The following is a 23975-nucleotide window of genomic DNA, read 5'->3' on the forward strand; positions in this document are numbered from 1 at the left end:
TATTTTAAATAGGAAGCTACAGTATACAATGTTATGTTTGTGCATATACATTTGATTAGATTAGTCAGTACTGAAGCTATGTAACAAAATAACTTACGATAATGGTTAAAAAACTAGTACACCCAAATTTATATGGTATGGAAAAATATTTAATACAAATTTAAAAAGAGAATAAAATCAAGAGAAGCAAAAATAAAAAAATTGTTTTTAAATTTAGTTGAAATTTTGTTGGTTGTATATTTTTGCAATATTTTCTTGAATGTAATAGTATTATCTTTCAATTTTTAATTATATATTTGGTGACTTAAATATGATTTTAATAAATATATCTGTTTTGTAATAAATCTGTTTTGTTTAAATGCACCAAAATACATTGCCTATATTCACTGAGAAATGAATAAAATTATTCATGTTCAAAACGGAGTGTACGCAGTTATGCTAAACACTGTATATATATATTTTTTTACATTTTATCTGATAATAAGATATGTGCACAAACTACAAAAATTACAAAAAATATTTTCCTAATGTTGTTGCAAAATTAACTTGTTTTTAGATTATTTTGCTTGTTTTAAAGAGAAACTAATTTCAAGAGTTCACACTTTTTATTGCTTGACACTATTAGCAGGTTTGGCATTCTGTCCAGGAAAGAACCCTGAGCTCATTGATAATTGAGCCCAGGGCTCCCATCAAGTCTTTAACAATGTAAGGGGGTCTGAGATCCGTTGGTATCGAGAGCTCCCCCTAGTAAAGAAGGAAAAGGAGGAGATGGGGTGGAAGGGGCGATTCTTCCAAAACGAAGATAATGCTGTAGGGTGAAATCAGTCTATTTATAGTAGGCTTAGATCAATCTTATTGTATTATTACTGATGATTATGAATGAGAGACCAGCCACTATCCATCATATCAAGTGCTCCTCTCGAAATGAGTTTAAAAACTTCACTTAATTAGTTTGTTTTTTGTTTTTTTTCTGAAAACAAGTAAAATGTACTGTGTAAATAATGTGAGGCATAGGTTCCCCAACCTCTGGTCTAGAAAAGGCATCTTAATTTCAGACTTTTTCATATTTGGACTAGTAACAAGACAAAACCTCCAAGTTAAAGCCCCAAAAATGATTTTGAACAGTTACATTTTTTTTATCTATCCTCAGTCGTTTCTCCAAACATCATGTACCCACCTGAAAATGCATGATAACATGACAGAGTCTGTTACTCTGTGTGTCCTCTGCAGTTCTGAGGTGAATCTTATTTACTTTGGAGGGAATTTATTTCATTATTCACTGAATGCTCTCCCTTCTAAATAAAATACTATTATTCTTTTGAAAACATGACAAAGCTTTATTCGCAAATACAAAATGTTTCAATTGCAAAAAATGTCAATTTGCAGCTTTGGATGGAAGCCTACAGTAGCTAGTGATCACAATGAAAACAGACAGACAGTGTCACAGGTGGGCATGATGGGAAGGATGATGATCAATGCCTTTGTGTTGAATTTCTCTCCCTGTCTTAGATATGTCTTTGAGAGTGTGGGTGGCATCCGCAAGCTCACTATAAACAAGTGCACCCTCGCTGATGATGCCGCGTACGAATGTGTGGTGGGAGAGGAGAAGAGTTTCACTGAGGTCTTTATCCAAGGTAAACTGTCATTTTCCCCATCTTCATTATCATCATGACCTGCATCATTACCGCACGCATTCATTGGAAATTCATCTGTCTCATTTGTTCCGTCTGCTTATCTGTCGTTGTCCTGTGGCCCGTCTGTCCTTGAGCGGAAGCCATCTGTCCTATTGATTTTCTTTTTCAATTCCGTCCATTCTGTCTGTCCTTACCTTGTTTTTACTTGAGCCATTTGTTTTTGAGCCAGCTCTTCCATATTTGTAAGGTATCACTTTTGTCCATCATGAATGTGCGCCATCTGCTCCTGTTCATATTGTACAGGCGTCTTCTGTACTTCGAAGTCATTCTCTTGTAAAACTGATTTTGTTTAATGCGTGTTTGAATATACAAATCACTTTTTGGTGTGTTTCACCTCAGAACCGCCTGTCACCATCACTAAGATGTTGGATGATGCCCATGTGGTGGAGGGAGATAAAGTGGAGTTTGAGGTTGAAGTGTCTGACGAGGGAGCCAATGTCAAATGGTGAGTTTTGATATTAATAAATCAAGTGGTCATATTATTTTGGTAACACTTTACAATAAAGGTTGTATTAGTTGATGCTTTTAGTAACAGAAACAATAATGAATAATACATTAATTACGGTATTTGTTCATGTTAGTTCATGAAAATACAGTCGTTACTTGTTAGTTCATGTTAACTCTTGGTGCATTAACTAATGTTAACAAGCAGGGATTTGGTTGTTAATAATGCATTCATAGATGGTCAACTACGATCAATAAATGCTATGTTCTGTCCAAACAGTTAACAAAAGAGGATTTTCATGCCCTATAAAACTGTTAATGTTGATTATTGAAGATTTAAACTTTATTGGATGGAATACTTTTGTGACTAAATTTAAATATTTAATTAAATTAATAAATATATAGTTAAATATTTAATATAACTCTTGTCCTGCTTGTAGTGTAGGGTGTTATTAATGGACCAAACTGGTGGTTACTAGTTGATTTAGCTGACAAGCTACATATTAAAATGCTAAACACCTCACCAGCTCATTAAATTAATCCCATTATGAAGGTCAATATTGCTAATTATAATGATTCAACATTAACACGCCATTATTAACATTAAATAAAACTAACCTGCAATTTATCTGACTGCTTTTTTTTTGTTTTTCATCTAATTACCAACAATTACTGAACATAATGAATCATTTAACAAGTACTATAGTCGTGTCAAACACCACAAAAACCTATTAGCCTGTAATAAATGGCACATTTAGTTTTAGATGATGCATTTTTCTCTGTCATTACCTCTCTGTCTGTGACTGCTTGTGCTTTTCAACCATATTAGCCATTTTCGGAAAAGCAGATGGAAGAACATTCAGGTCTTAATGGGATAATTCTCTCCAAAATACTACATTTGCTGTTAATTTACTCACCCTCAGGCCATCCAAGATTTCATCAGAATAACACAGGGAGATTTTTAGCTGAAACCGAGGTCCTTGGTGATTCGTAAAAAGCAAGTCAAGGGCTTCTTGAGTGTCAGAAAACCACATAAAGCAAATCTAAGTTATTACACTGATACCTAATAAAGCGAAAATATTGATCTGTGCAAGATTATGGTGTTTGATGTGTGTGTAATGTCGTTCATAAAAATAGTATTTCTTAACTTGGATGTTCCTACCCATAATAAACCCTAACCCATGTAATAACCCTGACCACAGCTGACTCATGCACAGTAGGTGCTAATAGTGTTGCCATAGAAATGCAACTTGGTGTCAAAATTATGAACACCTTCAGCTTTAATGTCATTAATTAATTATTAAAACAGTTAGGTATACAGTACTCATCACTGTGATCTTTTTTATTTTTATTTTTTCAATTTGACGATTGAATACAAGTGAATTTTCAACATAAATGAATTATTTTGCTTGTAGCAGTCTCTCAATATAAGACGCAAATCTTAAGTATCTTGTGATTCTAAATATATCTTAAAATCTTTTACAATACTTTGTTCATATAGCACAATCCTGACTTTTCTCTCTCTCTTTTTTTTTTTTCATCCTGAGTTTATATCGGAGTGAATCCAGGGTTATGATGTGACATTTGAAGTAAAAATCTTAAAACATAAATTCACAAGGATGGATATTGAATATTGACTATATATATTGGGTGTATATTGGAACATTAAGGATGATAATCACAAGGATGTATAGTGCTCAGCAAAAACAAGTACAGCCCTCACAAATCTAGCTTTTAAATTCCTATTTCTAATAGAAAGCTATACAATATCTTTGTGCATATACATTAGATTAGTCAGTACAGAAGCCAAATCTGAAGCTTATCTAACAAAATAACTTACAATATTGGTTCAAAAACAAGTACACCCAAATGTATATGTTATAGAAAAATATTGAATACACATTTAAAAAGAGAATAAAATCAAGAGAAGCAAAATATAAAATAAATTTAGTAAAATTTTTGTTGGGTGTATTTTTTTTTTGCAATATTTTGTTTGATTTTAATATTATTATCTTTAAATTTCTAAATATATTTGATGACTAAAATATGATTTTAATAAATATGTTTAATAGATCTGTTTTATTTAAATGCAATATATATTACCCATATTCACTGAAAAATAGATAAAAATATTCACGTTTAAAATGGGGTGTACTCAAATATTGAGAACTGTATATTGATGTTGAAACATCTTTTTTCCAAAACTACGAACCACAGAGTTTTGGGATCAGAAAGAAAAATCAACCCGTAAACATTTTTTATATTTTAAATGAGGAAAATAAACATGTAATTTGGATGTGACCAAAAAAGTTAGCAAGTTTAAAGTGTACACCATAATTTGAAGAAATTCTGTGAATTAAACTGCACAACCCAAAAGAAATTATTCTAAACAAAAGGATGAGAGTTGGCTCTCTATTGCACAAAAAATATTGATTTTATTGTATTTTACATATTTGCATTTATGAGGACAAAACTTTGCTATGGATGTGACATCTCTCCATTATGGGTGTGATAGTCATGTGATTGTGACTTTGGTAAATCAAATATAATTGTTTGAAAACATTGACATTTCTGAGTATTTTTACAGTCCTGTAAAACACACGCCCACACAAAAATCTTAAAAAGGGTTTTGCTATATTGGTGAAAACTTTTTTTTCTATGGCAAGCTTGACATTTGCATGAAATTACTCCTCACAATTTTTGACATTTTATATTATATTACCAGATTATATCTATAATTGTGGGTGATTTCAATTACAAGTTTACCTCATTTTGACATTTTTTCCCACCATTTTAAGATCGCATCTGCCAATTCTTGAAAAAGTGAAGTGTTATATTGTTCATTAAAATGGTACTTGCTTGTCCTGGGCGCTGCAACCCATATAAACAAAAAATAAGTGTTGTAACCACTGTATAACTGCAGCTGATTCTTGTAGGCATTGATAGTGTGGAAACCTATGACTAGAAAATCATTAGAAAAAAAATTAATTAATTAAATTTTAATTCCTGATCTCATGTGGTAACTAAACTGTTTTATGTATTGTCAGAAAAGTGGCTAATTTGTATGTTATCATACGATTTCATTTGAATGAAAATGTATGATTTTTAGCGGGAAGCATTCACCAAACCCCACCCTACCAAACAAAACATACTAAAATATACCAATGAGATCATACAAACAAACCAATGATACCAATAACCCCCTATATCAAAATTTTATGATTTGCCATGAGATTGTGTGAGCAATTTTATGCTATAGAAATTATTTTTAGGCGGCAGAGGTTAGCACAGTCACTTCACAGCAAGAAGGTCGCTGGTTCGAGTCTCAGCTGTGCCAGTCGGCATTTCTGTGTGGAGTTTGCATGTTTACATGGGGAATCTTGATGTGGGTTTTCTCCAGGGGTCTGTTCTTCGTACGTGGATTACTCAGTTAGCTGGATCTGGATATTGAAATATATATACATTAATACAACTTATGCAATCTGCACCCCTGGAATGAAAGTACAAAGACTGCCACCTGGTGGTGCAAAGAAAAAACTTATTGATATAAACTTTTTAGATCGCTTTAGTACAATTTGTGTATGATAATAGAAATGCACAGTATGTGACTTTTTTAAAGCAATAATACATTTATGCAGTCATAAACATGTTTTGACAGTTAATATGCCAGTGATTTGATGCTTCACAAAAGTTGCAGACACCTTTACCAAAATGCTTTTGTAAACATCCAGTTATTCTTTACACTGATTAAAAAACGGGTACTAAAATACTACCATGGCTACTATAAGTAAAATCCGCTCTGCAGCCCACAACAAGGTGTAGAGATATTGCATATCATGTTTAACAAACTGTTGACTGCAAATTTTTTGTAATTTTGCTCCCATGGATAATTGAATATTAATCAGATGATGTCATTAAGCTGCTGTGTCGTCAGCCAATCGTTGCATTGTTGATCATGATTTCGGGAATTGATAGATCAGTCCTTCACAACACATGCAGGAATCTCAGATCAGTTTATGCAGACATTTTAATCTAATTCGTGATCTTGTTTGAAGAACCAAATAAGCCAGAGATCCGTTATCAAGATTAACAGATCCAGGATCTGCCATATCATCTTAGAACATTTAAGCGAGGAAGGAAGAATGGACCCCAGGGGTCTGTTCTACGTAGATGGATTATTTGGTTATCTGGATTTGGATATTGACGATTGGACATGATCCAGGATTGTTTAGTTCTTCAAAACTCATATAAGAGTTGTTTATCCAGACATTTTGATCTGATTCGCAAACTTGTTTGAAGAACCAAATAAGCCAGATATCCGTTATCAAGATTAACAGATCCCAGGATCTGCCATATCATCTTAGATCATTTAAGCGTGGTACAGTCCGGTTTCCCTCACAAGTCCAAAGACATTCACTATAGGTGAATTAGGTACGCTAAATTGTCCGTACTGGATGCGTGTATGTCCTGGTACTCCAGGTTGGGAGTTGATGGTTGGGCTAACACCTCGTAACACCTCATAAAAAATTAGATGTTATGAAACACCAACATGGTGCGGCTAAATATCAACTTCGATATAGACGGCCCTGGGAGTAAGTACAGTAAGTAAACCACAAGATCAAAATATTAAAAATTGCCATAAAATTGTGTTGGCAGTTTCATGCACTGTTGCCTCACAGCAAGAAGCTTGCTGGTTCGAGTCCCGGCTGGGCCAGTCGGCGTTTCTGTGTGGAGTTTGCATGCTTTCCCCATGTTGGCATGCATTTCCATCAGGTGCTTGGGGGCCCCTCACAGTCCAAAGACTTGCGCTATAGGTGAATTGGCCTAAATTGGCCTTAGCCGATAAGTGTGTATAGGTGCTTCCCTGTACTGGGTTGCAGCTTGAAGGGCATCCGCTGCATCAAACATATTTTGGGATAGTTGGAGGTTGATTTAGTTGTGGCGACCCCTAATAAATAAGGAACTATGCTGAAGGAAAATGAATGAATGAATTAATTTGTCTCTAGTAGAATCCAGCCTCTTAAGTATCTTAAGGATCTTAGTTTAGTTTTAAACTGATCCATCCCTAAAGTGTTTTCCTGTATCAAAGACCTGCACAGATTTTCCTCTCTCTGGCTTTGCCTCTTTCTGTCATGTCCCATTTTGTCCATCCTTGTTCCCTTTCTATGGGTCCCAGTCGTTCTTTTATCTTCCTTCATCTTGGAGTAGATTGCCTTCCTCAGTTTCTTCTTATGAACATTATTTCCATCTTAGTCTCTCTCTGTCTCGCTCTCCCTCTCTTCATCTCTCTCAGGATGAAGGATGGTGTGGAACTGAGCCGAGATGGAAAGTATCGCTTTAAGAAAGATGGGACAAAGCACTGGCTCATCATCAATGAAGCAACCACAGAGGACATCGGGACATACTATGTGTACACCAGCGGAGGGGAGTCCAAGGCAGAGCTTGAAGTGGAAGGTACTTCTTTCGAAAGAATAAAGTGACAGCTCTCCCTTCTGCCAGTTGGCCGATATTTCAGTATTATTTCTGTGCTTATTTTTAGAATCAGTTGCCTCATTGTCCTTTTGTTTTGTTCTATAGAGAGAGAACTGGAAGTTTTGCAAAGTATAGCTGATCTGACAGTGAAGGCAGCAGAACAGGCCGTCTTCAAATGTGAAGTTTCTGATGAGAAAGTGACTGGCAAGTGGTTCAAGGATGGGGTTGAGGTTGTCGCCAGTGACCGCATCAAAATGTCACACATTGGCAGGTATATCAATCCGCTTGCTTATCGATTGATGCATAAGCAAGCTCACTTCATCCTTGACCTCGCGAATATTGTTTTATACCAGGACCCTAAAACCGATTAGTCATCAAAAATGTCAGCTATGCTCTTTTGTTTTCTTTCAGTAACATTTATTGATTTTTCTTGGCTACACTTCTTGTATTGTGGTAACATTAGGTCTCACTCACTAAGCATGTGTATGAAAAATTAAACTGTACAAATTTAAATTGGAACAGCCAAAACCACATGTGTTGGGGTGCTTAAAGGAATGGCTGAGAAGAAAGCCTTAATATGGAAATGGTTTGGTCTTTTATGCAAACAGACAATTTTGTGCAGATGGCCACTCATTTACAATACTTCAAATTCATTATTAAACAGAAACAAGCATGCTAGTGTTGTGCATACACATGTTAAGCAAAGAAAATTGTGACAGATTTAAAGCAAATCCATATGAATACAAATGATCTAGGCAGTTATTCTTGAACAGATACGTTTTTTTATTTTATTTCAGGACTCACAAGCTGGTTATCAGTGATGTAAAACCTGAGGACGCAGGAGATTACACGTTTGTGCCAGATGGCTATGCTCTTTCTCTTTCTGCCAAACTCAACTTCTTGGGTAAGAGAGTAATTCAGTTTTGTTTTTCCACATGTTAAATCTCATTAGTGGCTAACTGTGTGTTTTCGTACACACAGAGATCAAGATTGATTACGTTCCACGTCAAGGTAAATGTCTTTTGTGCAACAGCAAATCTAACAATATAGTTTTGTGACGGTTCTTTTTCATACCACAATCCTTTCTGTTTGATGTCCAGAACCACCAAAAATTCACCTGGACGCCACCGGCAGCATGGTCAACAAAAACACCATTATCGTCGTTGCCGGAAACAAGCTCCGCTTTGACGTTGACATCACAGGCGAGCCCCCTCCCACTGTCGCATGGAAAAAAGGAGACATGGTGAGAGCCTGCTTGTAAATGGTCACATACTCTCATTTTTTGTGACCCATGTGGGCTTGCTTTTAGGAGCTTGAGTGAGAAAACCCTGCCGAAGAGACCCGCACTGTGCATTTTAAATTCCATTTAGCTTAAAAACCTGTTAGGTCATTGGTCAAACAGATTAACCAGAAGACCCTACTACAAGACCACTGATGAACACCAATTCGTATTAGTCTTTCCAGCATGAAAATATACTCCCAATTGATAATTCATCATTCATTCATTTTATTTTCGGCTTAGTCCTTTTATTAATCAGGTATCGCCAAAGCGAAATGAACCGCCAACTTATCCAGCATAAGTTTTACGCAGCCGATGCCCTTCCAGCTGCAACCCATCGCTGGGATACACCCATACACTCTCATTCATACACATACACTATGGACAATTTAGCTTACCCAATTCATCTATAGCGCATGTCTTTGGAGAGAGAAACCAGAGCACCCGGAGGTAACCCATGCCAACATAGGGAGAACATGCAGACTCCACACAGACATGCCAACCGACCCAGCCTGGACTTGAACCAGAGACCTTCTTGCTGTGAGATGACAGCGCTACCCACTTTGCCACCGCCAATTTATAATATATATTTTATTTTGCACATGATATAGAACATAGAAGATATAACATCTCCAATATTTTGGCTTGCTCAAAGACATGTTTTTTTTGTTTTTTTTTTGATGTAGGAGATTTCACAAGCAGAAGGACGCGTGAGAGTAGAGACCAGGAAGGCTTTGAGCTGTTTTGTTATTGAAGGGGCTGAAAGATCTGACGAGGGCCTCTATCATATCACTGTAACCAACCCAGCAGGAGAGGACAAGGCTGACGTTTTTGTTAAGATAGTTGGTGAGTTACATTAAACAAATGCAAATGCAACCCTATATTTTTATATATCTGCATTTTTCCTGTCTGTTCATTAGAAATCTTCAGCCTAATTATTTTTTTTCTGTGCTGTATTCAGATGTGCCTGATCCACCAGAGAATGTGAAGTGTTTGGGAGTGGGAGAAGATTCTGCTTCTATTGAGTGGGAGCCACCCAAATTTGATGGTGGTGTTCCAGTGAAAGGTAAACCAGATTCTCATCTCTTTAATCTTGCAATATTTTGTCTGTGGATCTATGGAAGTTTGTTTTTGCTACAGGATTTAAAAAAAAAAGATTAAAAAAAAAGTTCCTAAAGTTTAGAGAAAAAGTAAAGATCTGCAAAATGCAAGAACTGCAAGATAATAAATAACTTGAAATTATAAGTCAGAAATCGAGTGTTTATATCTTGCGATTCTAAGTTTTCCTCAAAATTCTAAGTTTATATCTTGCATTCTGAGTTTAATTAAATTTTAAATTTCTGGTTTTCTTTCTTACAATTATAGCTGGGGCTGCATGATTTGGTGAAAAAATCCAATTGCAATTTATCTGATTAAAATTGCGATTTAAAATTAAATTTATCATAATTTCATAAACGAGCTGCATGTTTGATGTGGTGGTTTTAACAGCACCAAAAAAAGACCAAGCATAATCACAATGTACATTAGTCTACTGTTTTTTTAAAAGCATTTTTTCCCAATAAAGTTGTCAATTGTCATGACAAATTAAGAAAATAACTGCAGTATTTTAAATTCAACTAAATATTATACTTATGAAATCTTTTCATAATTTTGTTCTTGAATTCAAGCAGTCAGATAAACAGTATAACCTGTACCTTTAATTTTACCTGCTCAAAGAAAACACTCGTTGAATGTACCAAACAAAACTCAAGTACATGCATGGAACAACATAAGCATTTATAGTAAATAAACAGAAAAAGAGAGATAGATAAGCAGAGCAGAGATGGAGTTTACAGCTTTCTTTTTCTAAATAGCAGTGAAATAGGGGCTCGTGGAAGTCTGGCTTTTTACTAACGTTAGTTTGATCGTTTTAATTTCTCATGATCACCTCCGGCGGCGCAGTGGGTAGCACGTTCGCCTCACAGCAAGGTTGCTGGGTTGCTGGTTCGAACCTCGGCTCAGTTGGCGTTTCTGTGTTTGCATGTTCTCCCTGTGTTCGCATGGGTTTCCTCCGGTTTCCCCCACAGTCCAAAGACATGCGGTACAGGTGAATTGGATAGGCTAAATTGTCCGTAGTGTGTGTGTGTGAATGACTGTGTGTGGATGTTTCCCAGAGATGCGTTGCGGCTTGAAGGGCATCGGCTGCGTAAAAAGTTGCTGGATAAGTTGGCGGTTCATTCAGCTGTGGCGAACCTGGATTAATAAAGGGACTAAGCCGACAAGAAAATGAATGAATGAATGAACAATCACCTCCCTCGCCATAGTACTGTTCAAAATAATTGCAGCTTTTGTGATTTGAAAAGGTTTTTCAAATCACGTTTCAATTTTAAAATCTATTCATTGTGCAGGTCTAATTCTGGCACACAATTTATGTTTTGTATCTCAAAAATCAGTCTATAAGTTTTAATATCCTTTCTGAGCTTATATACTGTAATTCTGAGGGTATACATTGCACAATTATGACATTTTTTAAATTTTGTGATTATTTGTTGTTACAGGTTTATATCTCACATTTTTCTTCACATTAGGAGATTATATCCTGCCATCATGTGTTCATATGTTACAATTATGAGTCTATTTAAAACAACTACACCTTTACCTACCCTTTTGGACCTTTTGTCTTCCCATTTGACTATTCCTAGTCATTTTTTGCTGTTCTGAATTGTAACAGTATACATGACTTAATAATAAAATAAACCATTAAGCAAGATAAGAGTTGTCTTTTCAAATGTGTGGGAAACCACTTTCAACTTTGGCTGTATTTCCAGGTTACCTGATGGAGAGGAAGAAGAAGGGCTCCTCCAGGTGGACAAAGCTGAACTTTGACATCTACGAGTCCACAACCTACGAAGCTAAGAAGATGATTGAGGGTGTGTTCTATGAGATGAGGGTGTTTGCCGTTAATGGTATTGGCATCTCCCAGCCCAGCGCCAATTCTCAACCCTTCATGCCCATCGGTTGGTTCTTTATCAGACAGCCTGCGGTAACGTTTGGTTTATTATACTTTATTCTAACAATCTCAGTTGGCATAAATCCCCCTGCTGTCCTATTCCTTCATAGCTCCAACTAGTGAACCAACTCGCCTGACAGTGGACGACATTACAGATGGCACCTGTGCTCTAAAATGGCTTCCCCCTGAGAGGATTGGAGCTGGTGGTCTCGACGGTTACTTCATTGAATATTGTGTCGAGGGAGGTGAGCCATCACAACCATCACAGTGACGTAATCGATTTTGATCTTTTTTTGACATGTTTATATATCTTGCTGGTTTGCCGCTTACTTTGCCGCTGGTGCAACTTACAGCCACTGAGTGGGTGAAGGCCAACGAGACACCCGTTGAGAAGAATAGTTTCAGGGTCAGAGGGCTGCCTGTTGGAGAAAAGATGCTGTTCAGGGTGACAGCTGTGAACAGGGCTGGCCTTAGCCCTTGGGCTGTGCTGGCGCAAGCTGTCACCATTCGGGAGATTGTTGGTGAGACTCATACATGCCTACAAACATACAAAAACACAACTCTTGGTCATCTAGATTGCTCACTGAAACCAAAATTGTCAGCATAGATCATAGGCAAATCAGACTTGCCTATGACGCACTGAACATGATGTAAACACCCCACTCTCCATTTTGTCATTTTCAGCATGTTTTCTTCTGTCTTTTCTCCTCCCCATCTCTCTCAGAGAGTCCTAAAATCCGTCTCCCACGGCATCTCAGGACTAAGTTCATCAGACAAGTGGGTGAGAAGGTCAACCTTGTCATTCCTTTCCAGGTCAGTCATGCACATACATTCTTCTGCTCTGAACTGAGCGGTGCTACTTTGCTGTTGAGTCTCTGGTCTTACACCATGTCAACTGTTATTAGGGCAAACCCCGTCCGATGGTGACCTGGCTGAAGGATGGCGCACCAGTAGACACTGGGCTGGTGAATATCCGCACAAGTGACAAGGACACCATCCTGTTCATCAGGCAGTCAGCCAGAGAGCACTCTGGTCTGTACACCCTGTGCGTGCAGATTGAGAACATGAAGGACAAAGCAAATCTTGAAATCCAGATTGTAGGCAAGTGTTCAAATCACAGGTGCCAATTTCAAATCCAGAAGATGTAAACAGTAGGGATGGGAAGTTTGGATCATTTTACTGACTCAGACTTGAGTCTTGTTTATTTCAACAAACATTTATTAATTTATTTTTAGTCATTTCTTTAAATTTGCCAAAATATCATTAATATGTTATTATGAGTTGCTTTCTAGCACATACAACTAGCCCAACGTTTGATCACACTACAAACAAGTCATAACTAGAATGCCATAAGTAAGAGAAAATAATCATTTATTGTTTACCTGGTCTATTGTCTATGATGGTATTTTTGACTCTTTGCTCAGCTCTCCTCTTCATGTTTTCAAATTTAAGTGATTGGTTTTCGTGACACTGACAGTCACATATAATCTTAACCAATGCACACAGTCTAAGCCAGAAGGATACATGATAAAGTTCACCCTTTGAGTCTTTGGGATTTTGAGTCATTCATTCATCACGTGGACAGCATGTAAAGAGTGATGAGACAAACCGAGGACTCGAGAGATTAACAGATCAAATCTTTTTCCGGCTCTAAGTGAAGTTTATTTATAGACTAATTTCGAGAGGATCACACACTTATGATTGATGTGGATTAGCTAACGTACGATTCACCAATTAGACAATTCCTAACTTAGTATAAATAACCAAAGTGTCTTACCTTAGTCATCGTCTTGAAGAATCCTCCCTTCGACCCCCTCTCCCCCTCTTTTCCTCTATAGGGCAGCACGGCGGCCCAGTGGCTAGCACTGTTGCCTCACAGCAAGAATGTCTTTGGTTCGAGTCTTTATCCGGCCAGTTGACATTTCTGTGCGAAGTTCATGTTTTACCTGTGCCCGTGTGGGTTTCCCCCAGGGTTCTCCGGTTTCCTCCCACAGTCTAAAACATGAGACATAAGTAAATTGACTGAACAAAATCAGCACCATAGATGAAATTTAACCAGCAGCATATCCTCATAGCTCAAACTCTCCTCTCGCCCTGCAAACAAGAGGAGGTCCGGGATCAAGGCTCTTATGAGCTCAGGGCTCTCTCCAGGGACAGCATGCCAAACAAGCTTTATTACCAATCATCAGCTAAGTGTAAACGCTTGAAATGCATATGCTTCTGTCTTTCACGTGATGAATGAAGGACTCAAACTGAGGACTCGAGTATTTAACGGATCAAATCTTTTTCTGGCTCTTAATGTATATGATTGGCTTCTGTCTGTCATGTGATGAACGATGGAATTAAACCGAGAACCCAAGAGATGAACAGATCAAATTTTTTTTGGCTCTAAATGCATATGATTGGCTTCGGTCTTTCACGGGATGAACTTAGGACTCAAACCGAGGACTCGAGAGATGACCGGATCAAATCTTTTTCCGGCTCTAAATGCATATGATTGGCTTCTGCCTTTTACATGATGAACAACTCAAAAGACTTGAAAAATGAATGAAAGCACCTTTGAGAGAACTCATGGTTCCCAAGTCACATTGAACATTTGTTCAAAATGAACGAATCATTCAAGAATGACCCATCAGTCGGCGCAATAGCCTAGTGGTTAGCACGTCGACATATGGTGCAGTAGCTTGTCAGGGCGTCCTGAGATGGAATCACGGCTCGAGGACATTTCCTTACCCTACCCTCTCTCTCTCTCTCTCTCTCTCCAACTTCGCTTCCTGTCTAAATACTGTCCTATCTAATAAAGGGAAAAAGGCCAAAAATAAATCTTTAAAAAAAAGAAAAGAATGACCCATTAGTAGTGAAAAGCACAAAATTAATCAGTTTCATCCTACTGGTAAAAAGAACCAATGCTAACATTGTGTTTCATGATGTGCAACACAAACAAAAACGTTTAGTGTTTCATGACTCTTTAAGTGACTACTAGTGTGCAATAGTGACTTAGTCAGTAATTAATGATCTTTTAACCACTTTCCCTTTTTGACCACCAAAAGAGCGATAGCAAGCTGTAAGAGGAGAAAAAAGTCAAACAGAACTGTGAAAGGACCTTGAGGCCCCAAGCGATGTTGTGCGATATAAACACTGCCCGCTAGGCTGTCTCTCTGAATTTTTTCAGCTTGACATGCCGTCATAAAAATGCATTGCTCATGGCTAGATGCTCAGAAAACGGCATGAGATGTGATTAGATGACCAAAGACATCTGTCACAATGTGTACGGCGGTAGTCACAAAATGTGCAGTTTACCTTAATAACAATCCTGATGCAAAATATCTGAGTGAGCCATTCCTAAGTTGTATTTTAAGGTGATAGTTAACTTGAAATTAACATTTTTGACCTTCAAGCTGTTTTACCATGGATGTCATTGAGTAGTATCAACTACCTGATTACCAACATTATTCATGCATTCATTTATTTTCGACTTAGTCCCTTTTTATTATTCTGGGTTCACCAAAGTGGAAGGAACCGCCAACTTATCCAACTTTATGCAGCGGATGCCCTTCCAGCTGCAACCCATCACTGGGAAACATCCATACACACACACACACACACACACACACACACACACACACACACACACATACACACACACATACACTATAGACAATTTTTAGTCCAATTTAATTTACTTATACCACTTGTCTTTGGACTTGTGGAGGAAGCCCACGCGAGAGGGGAGAACAAGCAAACTCCACTCAAAAATGCCAGCTGACCAAGCCGAGGCTCGAATCAGCAACCTTCTTGCTGTGAGGCGATTGTGCTACCCACTGTGCCACCGTGATGCCCTACCAACATTATTATTCTTTAAATATCTTCCTTTATCTTCAACAAAACAAAGAGTTTGGGGTGAACCATTCCTTTAAGTTTGTTGAAGAAGCTGCTCAATAATTTGCGGAGATCACTCACATCAACGTTATAGACATCGCTAGATGACAAATTTAGAGGATTAAACGGCAAAGTTCAAAAGGTTTATTTCCCTGCGAAGTGAAGCGTTTGTCTGTTTAAATTTGCAATCCTGAGAAAACTGTTTGAGGATCACTTTCAAAAGTGACACTAAATTTCCACCTCCTAAACTGTCAGAAAGGTTTCATATTAAACAGTTACACTTTTCACCGAAATCGAGGATGTCATAGGTCAGTTCGGTTGCAGGGATTATTCTGCGGGGTGTTGTTTGGATTATTCCTGGTGTTGAACGGGATTAGGATAGGATTAGGGGACACTCACTCTGTGTTCCCGCTGGGAGGTAAGCTAATGAGAGTGCAAAAACCCTTCAGATGAGCCAGACAGCCATTTAGTCACAGTTTGCTGCCAGCATCCCAGCAGCCTGCCCAGGATTAATGCCAACCGCTCCCAGCCGCAAACTCGAACTCTCTCGCTCTCAATTTTTTTTTTTTAGTCTTGATCTTACTATCCCTACCTCACGCTCATGTGCTCAATCCCTCTCTTTTTCCTCCTCCTCATTATTTTATCCCCCTTTCTTTTTATCATTCCTCTGCTCACTCACTTGTAGCTTCTTCTCCAATTAGCTCATGATAATTAGTCTCAAATTAGAAAAGTGTAGCGGTGTCAAGCTCTACAGCAATTTTTTTCCCATTTCTTTCCCATAGACAAGCCTGGGCCACCAATGGCTGTCACAGTCACTGATGTTTGGGGCTTCAATGCTGCTTTGGAGTGGAAGCCTCCAAAAGACAATGGCAACACTGATATTATTGGCTATACCGTCCAGAAGGCTGACAAGAAAACCAAGGTAAACTCAGATTGGGACCTCTTAGCCAAATATACTATATGTTGACATTCCTTTCTAATTAGCAGGTTTGGTTAGGTCCCTTAAAGTCAGCATGAATCAGAGGTTTCTGAGACTTATATTTCACTTTGATGATGTACTTCCAATTGAAACGGAATATTAATTAGGGGTGGGACTTTCTTTTTGTGCATTATTCCTTCATAGCAAACTAACAGTAAGAGGGACATGGTTAACTCTTCCCTGTTGATGACCGCTGACCTACTTTCTGTACGATCAAAGTTTCACGATATGAATTTCTGGTTTTGAATTTTAGAATATTCAATTTGATGTTCTGAATTTCTAAATCTTGAAGACTTGAAACTGTATTTTTACAAATATGATTTCTGAGGTCTTTGAATTCAGAACACAAAAAATTGAAGTTTGAGAATACGTCAAAAAATTCTGCCTTAAATTAAATTGTCTAAAATTTCAGATGTTCAATATTCAAGTTATCAAAAATTTATTTCAAATTAAGAAAATCAAATTCAAAACAATTTTAATGCCATAAAAATTCTGATTTATTAAATTACAATTATTAATAATTCAAATCAACAAAATTCAAATTCAGTTTGTTTTGGCATGTTATTAGCTCCATACAGGAAGAGTGTAGTTTTAATGGACTTTAATACCGCACGCTGTAATTTCATGATTCAAGTGTCTGTGGTCCTTCACTGACTCAGTAGGTACAGAGAATAGTGTCAAACAGTCGTATGTTTATAGACTATCCTGTCGCAAAATGAGGCGAAAATCCTACATGACAGTGATTAAGGTGTTTATATGTCTGTACTGCACTTCAATAATGTGACTAAAATCGGCATACTCCACATGTCCACTTCTTTTTAGTTTGATTATGACTTTAGTAGGATTAAATTATCAATAATTGCTGTTTACATGGTAGACTCTTAATCAGACTATTGACCTTATTCTCCGCAGACGAGCGGGCGCTGCCATTTGAATCTTTTTGGCACGAGACTTCCGGTCTCATTCACTTCCATTCATTTTTAGACATTAAAAACTGCTCGTTTCATTGTTTGATGTTGCAAACTGATATTTCCTTGTTGTATTATTCTACTTGGTCTGTATAGTCATGCAAACATTTGTTTGTAGAGCAAGTAGTTTGACCGTTTTTTGCCGTTTATTATTCCTTGTCATTTCTCCCAAAGGCGACTGAAACGGAAGTTCTAAGACAATCGCGAAAACAGGCGCTCTTCCGCATTTGAGAATAAGGTCAATAGTCTTAACCGTATTAAAATTAAATTATTGGTGTCTATGTCCACATATGTGTGCTAGCAAAATAAAAAGTAAAATTTTGCATTTCACAAGATTTTTAAATCTAAAAATGCATTACATATTTACAATTAAGTAAACAAATGTTTTTTTTAGAAGATCTGTGATAAGTTAACTACATGCTTAATTACGATGCCTAATATCAGTCAAGAACAACGTACAAACGCTTTCTTCTGGAGACTGATCGTGTAATGCTAACTAGAAAAAACACGAGGGCACAGAACACAACTTTGTTCTCTGTGTTCTTAGAATTGACAAACAGACATACAGTCTTGTGTAAAAGAACTTGACTCTTCTGCATCAAATATTCTTGGATGTTGCACATTTTAAATAAATAAACTCTCCTGAATGTTTGTAGGCAGCCTATGCTTTGGATAAAAAATTAATACACTTGTGCAAAAAAAGAAAGATTTTTTCAGGCATGCTTATTACAAGAATCATTTGATGACATATTTTGAAATGTCTAGATAACTTTGCCAGACGTTTTAAGTTGTTAGAAGATCAATCGTTCATATTTTGAAAACGATTTTTGGATACGATTTTAAAAAAGAAAATTTTACCATAGTAATTTTTTCTATTTAAAGAGCCCCTATTATGCATTAAAAAATTGTCATATTTTGGTTGTAGACAACTTTGTCAGACATTTTAAGTTGTTAGAAGTAGATCAATCGCTCATATTTTCAATGATTGATCTTCTAACAACTTAAAACGTCTGACAAAGTTGTCTAGGTTTTTGTTTTACATTTTTAGCATAATTATTTATTCAATTTAAAAAGGTAATATTTTGGTTTTGGGGTCTCCAACACCAGTCTGATATGCATGCAAGGTCATAAAAAACACTTTCATTGTCTTATAATATGCATTTATTTTAATCTTATTATTCCAATGACTCCCATATGATTTGTTCATTTGTTCCCAAACTCCTCCTTAGCGCGATGCTAATCTGCACTGACTGGTCCGATGACCCAGTCAGTTGCGTTTAGTCAACTATGTTCAGCGTAAGAAAATTGCCCACCACAGCTTATCAGCATTGTTGAAATAGAGTGCAGAGTGTATGTGTGAGCCCATTGCAGGGGTGCTCTATTCTGATTGCTCTATAGAGATTGCTCTATTCTGAACCATGACACACATTCTGTATTAATCCACACAGTGGCAAAAGCTGAACTATTTTGAAACTTGATTGCCGCACGCGTGTAGGAAGAGCTGACGGTGGCCATAGCAATGACAAACGACAGTGGATCGAGCTCACAAACGGATTTAACTCTGTAAACAAAGCGGCACATGTCCATTTTTTTTAGACACAATATGAGAATATTAAGAGTTAACCAGATACAGTACAAGCCTCATGGAGTGGTTACAAAAATCAAAACAATAATACACATTTTGCTAGAAAACAAGGAGGCAACCGTTTTAAATCGAGCTTACACTTGTGAAATGGAGGAAGAAACTAATCCATGAACTGTGTACTGTAAAGTTCCTGTCAAGCTCTGACAAAGTCCCATACATCAATAGTCTTTTCTGATCCTTCCTTTAACAAACGGCCAACGAATCCCCCGTTGTTAGCATGTACATTGCTGAAGCACTCGTCAGAAAAATGACGAGAACAGCAAAAGTCTGGGGATATAATGCGCAGGTATTTTGCAACAATAAACTTCAACCACTGACTCTTCACAGCCTCATCTTTGGGTAGGGAAAATAAAACTAACTTTACCTCACACTTCAGAGCACAGCATCTTCACAACATGATTTAACCATGATCTGCTACAGTGTTTGTCTTCTCTTTTTTTTTACTACAGTGTTTGTGGGTAGGGGTTTCAATGTTCCCAGGTCTGCACCGGCAACAAATGGATGGAGCTTGAGTGTCGATGTCATGCTTTTACAGATGAATGAATAGTTTTAAAGATGGCACTTTCAGATTTAAGCTGATATTTCACTTCGCTTAGAGCTGTGTTACACACTGCAAGGAAGGTAATTTTTAAAAACCCATAATAGGAGCGCTTTAATTTCAACTCTATTCGGAACAGGCACGATGTTTAATGAATAAATATATTTAAGATTTAAATATCTATTATGCAAAACAATGGTGAAAATGGTTTCACGCATATTTTGAAGTTATTTGAAACAATAATTAAGAATATTTTTTTGTATATAAAATTTAAGAATCTATAAAATTACTTTTGTTAATTACATTTTTGTGACACCAAAATAAGACATTCTAAACATACTATACAATGACAGATACTTAGATAGCCAATGCAATGCACAGGGCAAGTATACTCTATTTACTGATTGTTTCCCAACATACTTTTAACCACAACGGCAGTACAAATGTCTCTTTTAAGTTTCTCCACTCGGAGGTTCTTTATTAACAAGCCTGTTTCTCCACAAATCTCTCTCTTACTTGCTTTAGGAGTGGTTTACGGTTCTTGAACACAATCGCAGGCCGAGCTGCACTGTGTCTGATCTGGTGATGGGGAACGAGTACTTCTTCCGTATTTTCAGCGAGAACATCTGTGGCATGAGTGAGGAAGCTGGCCTCAGCAAAAACACAGCTGTCATCGCCAAAACAGGTACCTACATGGCCTTTAAAAATTCATCTCCAAACACTGAATATTGCATTACATGAACATTATTGCAAATTGTGTCTCTGAAGTGATATGCAGTATGTAATGTGCATTCCTCTAACTGTCTCTTTCTTTTAGGTCTTCAATACAAACCCCAACCCTACAAGGAAAAAGACATGAACAGCTCTCCGAAGTTTATCACTCCTCTGGTGGACAGGTCTGTTGTGGCAGGTTACAGCGCTGCCATCAGCTGTGCCGTCCGTGGGTGCCCGAAAGTAAGTGTTGGCATAGTGCGTGACTAAATAAACCCATTCACCCATGCAGACGTTTTTAAGCCACTTAAGCGACAATGCTCTCTCTTTCTCCTTCTCCTTTGTTCTCCTCCCAGCCAAAGATTATATGGATGAAAAATAAGATGATTATTGGAGAGGATCCAAAGTTTCTCATGCAGAATAACCAGGGTGTGCTGACTTTAAACATCCGTAAGCCCAGCTTGTTTGATTGCGGAAAGTATACATGCAAAGCCATCAACGACCTAGGAGAGGATGAAGTGGAGTGCAGGCTGGAGGTTCGAGGTATGGCCAAAAGCATTTGTGGGCTCCATCGTGTAACTCTGACTTAAATGTTTAGTGAAGCACAATATATTGGCCCAATCCCAATTTGAATCCCTACCCCTTTAAATTTTACGGCTAAGAAATGGGACATCACTACAACTTCTGCACACACGTCATCCTATGTCATCTCGAGCTCGTACTTTATATGAGATCGACGATAGTGACTGCTGTAGTTATTCTAGTTGCGTTATTGTTTTGGTATTTATTTTCAGGAAAGTCAGCAATATCATGTTATCGTAACGATAGAATGTGGCAATATGATCGTAACTGAAACTTACTGTGCATTTACACCGTGGCCATATTCATCTATGTAAACAAACGAAAACAACATTAACATTATACCAAACAATGTATAAAGTTTATTTCCAGTCACTACACTAGGGCTGGGCGATTTGGCCTAAAATCAAAATATCGATTAATTGAACATTTTAACTTGATTACGATTAATCACCGATTACTTAATTTTTTGCCCTCATAGTTCATTGACAAGTATCGTATATATGCTCACATATTACAAGTGAAAGATTTTCGAATGAAGAGTGAACATCAATGGTGAACAACTGAAATTAAAACACACATTTCATTAAACAAAATAACGTTCAATGTGTAGTTAAATTTTTTGAAAGGTGTGCTGATATGCGACCGAAAGAAGCCTGCGCCAGACCAAATGCATGCAGAAATATAAATCAGCCCAAATCAAGCGCAGTCATGTAACTCCAGACGCAGTAGGGAAAATAATTAAAAAAATTGACTTGGAAAAATTTGATCGATTATGGGTGCTGAATGTCGATTTCGATTACTTTTTGATTAATTGCCCAGCCCTACACTAGACTTTTCTGACAAGGAATTCGAGTGTCATCGACTGGCAGATGTGAAAGTTTGTTGTGGGACTGCTATACAGGAGTTATTATTATGGATTATAGATAGCAAAATTTAGCATTTTTTATTTTAGCATTTTTTTATGACAGTAAAACACGAACGCGGTTATGAATGTATTAAAACATTTTTTAATACATTTTTTGTTGTTCAATTTTTTGTTGTTAAAATTCATAATAATGGCAAAAAAATTGCTAATTTGTGCATCACTATGTATTTTTCTGAATTTATGCGCGAAAGAGGCTTTAGATTGGGATCAACATTTCAGGCTGTTTTGATTTGTTTGATCATGTCAGCTTATGGCACATGTGAGCAAGCAGTGCTTCTGTTTTAGCAGATTTTTCCAATTGATTCTGTACTATGTAAAATAATGTGCACTGCCACCAGTTAAAATGTGGATTGTCTAAACCTTCTGTCAGAGGTAATCAGAGGAAGTGTTGCGTTATAAATTATGGAAAATTCCATCTAGTGTAGAGAATCTTTAAGGTACGATTAGGTTTAAGGATGCTTCGCAAAAATTGACTAGCAAAACTCAAACGCTGCAACAGGAATTTGCATCTGGAGATAAAAGTGAGGTGAAAAATATCCACATATGGATTTAGGGTTCACTTTAGTCTTGTGAATTTGCTTCGCAAACCATCAGAAAGTTGCTTCATTTGAAAGTATGAGACCTGTTAATTAAAGATCTCTATATTGACAATGGGCCATTTTGTGAAAAAAATTGTTGCTGGAATTTCGCTAATGTACAGTAACCGCCACTTAAACACAACTAATTGAATGAAGGTAATCCATATTATCCAACCAGAATTACATTTTAATTTTAGGTGTTGACAAATTGTACGTTGGCTACTTGTAGTATTTTAAACTATGAGCAGCTAAAGCCTTTAACCCTATATATGAATTCTAACCCAATGTAACATCTTGTGTATGTGTGTTTGTTTTTTTTTCTCTTCAGTCGTAACAGAGAAGGAGGAAGCGAAGAAGTGAAGACACAACCAAGAAAATACCTTAAAGATGGTGGCTGTAAAGCAGTGATATTGGGCATCATGAGTGTGTCAGAAAAGCAATACATTTTAGAGTGATTGATTTAGAATAAAACCATCATTATAGACTACTTTCTCTGCCTCTAACAAAAAAAGAAAATAAAAAATACTTGCAATAAATAATATCCCTTACTCGTTTAGTATGGTATTTACATGGTACGACAAAAACAACTATGGTAACACCAGTACTGTTTTATCATAGGCAGAATCATGTTTATTTAGTAAAATAATAAAGTAGCAGTTTTCTTGGATTATGCTTTGTCCTTATGCCAAGTTAAACTGCTTGAAATAAAAGCACATGAAAACAACCTAAATGTGTTCTGTATTGTAGCAAACTTCCAAGTTGTCATTGACGTTTGTTTGTGGGCAAAAACATCATTCATTTCCTATGTCTGCAAGCTTGATCCAGGAGAGTTAGAGAATCAGGGTCTCATTAGCATATCACACTAGAGACTCATTTACGCACCCATCAACACTGCCCCAATTAGCTCTCTCCCACGTCATTACTGAGCAAACGAATTACGGCTAATTTACACACCCGTAAAACAAACACACAACCAAGGCTCCGCTGGGAGAAGCTGCGGCCTTATCAGTTCACTCGACCCAGGACCCTGATCCGCGCGGCATAAGGTAGGTTTAAGAAATGGGCTAAACTAAAATTAGGAAATAATTTAGCAGCAAAAACAAGGATAGGAAAAGAAAAGTAAATGGCAAGTACGTACCTTTGGAGAGAAGATGAGAGTTTTGGGTCTGCTTAAGGAAACTCTGCAGGAGATAAACAAAAGCTTCTCGAAGTGACCAGCAGATAGCGCACCTAACTTGCTCAACAATAGCTGCAGGACATTAACATCATAATAAGTAGTAATGAAGTTAAAT

General features: G+C 37.1%; 1 protein-coding gene across 6 annotated transcripts in view; it reads left to right on the forward strand.

Moving 5' to 3' along the window:
* Positions 1-23407, forward strand: part of mybpc2a (myosin binding protein Ca) — a 68332-nt gene extending 44925 nt beyond the window's left edge. For all 6 annotated transcript variants that reach the window (XM_021471480.3, XM_073943583.1, XM_073943586.1 and 3 more), the window contains 19 exon segments: positions 1510-1634; positions 2034-2139; positions 7432-7592; positions 7716-7881; positions 8408-8514; positions 8592-8621; positions 8711-8853; positions 9576-9735; positions 9851-9955; positions 11697-11885; positions 11989-12123; positions 12232-12399; positions 12603-12691; positions 12784-12979; positions 16540-16679; positions 20413-20572; positions 20705-20841; positions 20955-21141; positions 23012-23407. In XM_021471480.3, the coding sequence (XP_021327155.1) occupies positions 1510-1634; positions 2034-2139; positions 7432-7592; positions 7716-7881; positions 8408-8514; positions 8592-8621; positions 8711-8853; positions 9576-9735; positions 9851-9955; positions 11697-11885; positions 11989-12123; positions 12232-12399; positions 12603-12691; positions 12784-12979; positions 16540-16679; positions 20413-20572; positions 20705-20841; positions 20955-21141; positions 23012-23043 (2536 nt within the window). In that variant the 3' untranslated portion in view covers positions 23044-23407.
* Positions 23408-23975: the final 568 nt, after the last annotated feature.

The sequence above is a fragment of the Danio rerio genome, chromosome 3, assembly GCF_049306965.1.
Source record: "Danio rerio strain Tuebingen ecotype United States chromosome 3, GRCz12tu, whole genome shotgun sequence".
Lineage (NCBI taxonomy): Eukaryota > Metazoa > Chordata > Actinopteri > Cypriniformes > Danionidae > Danio > Danio rerio.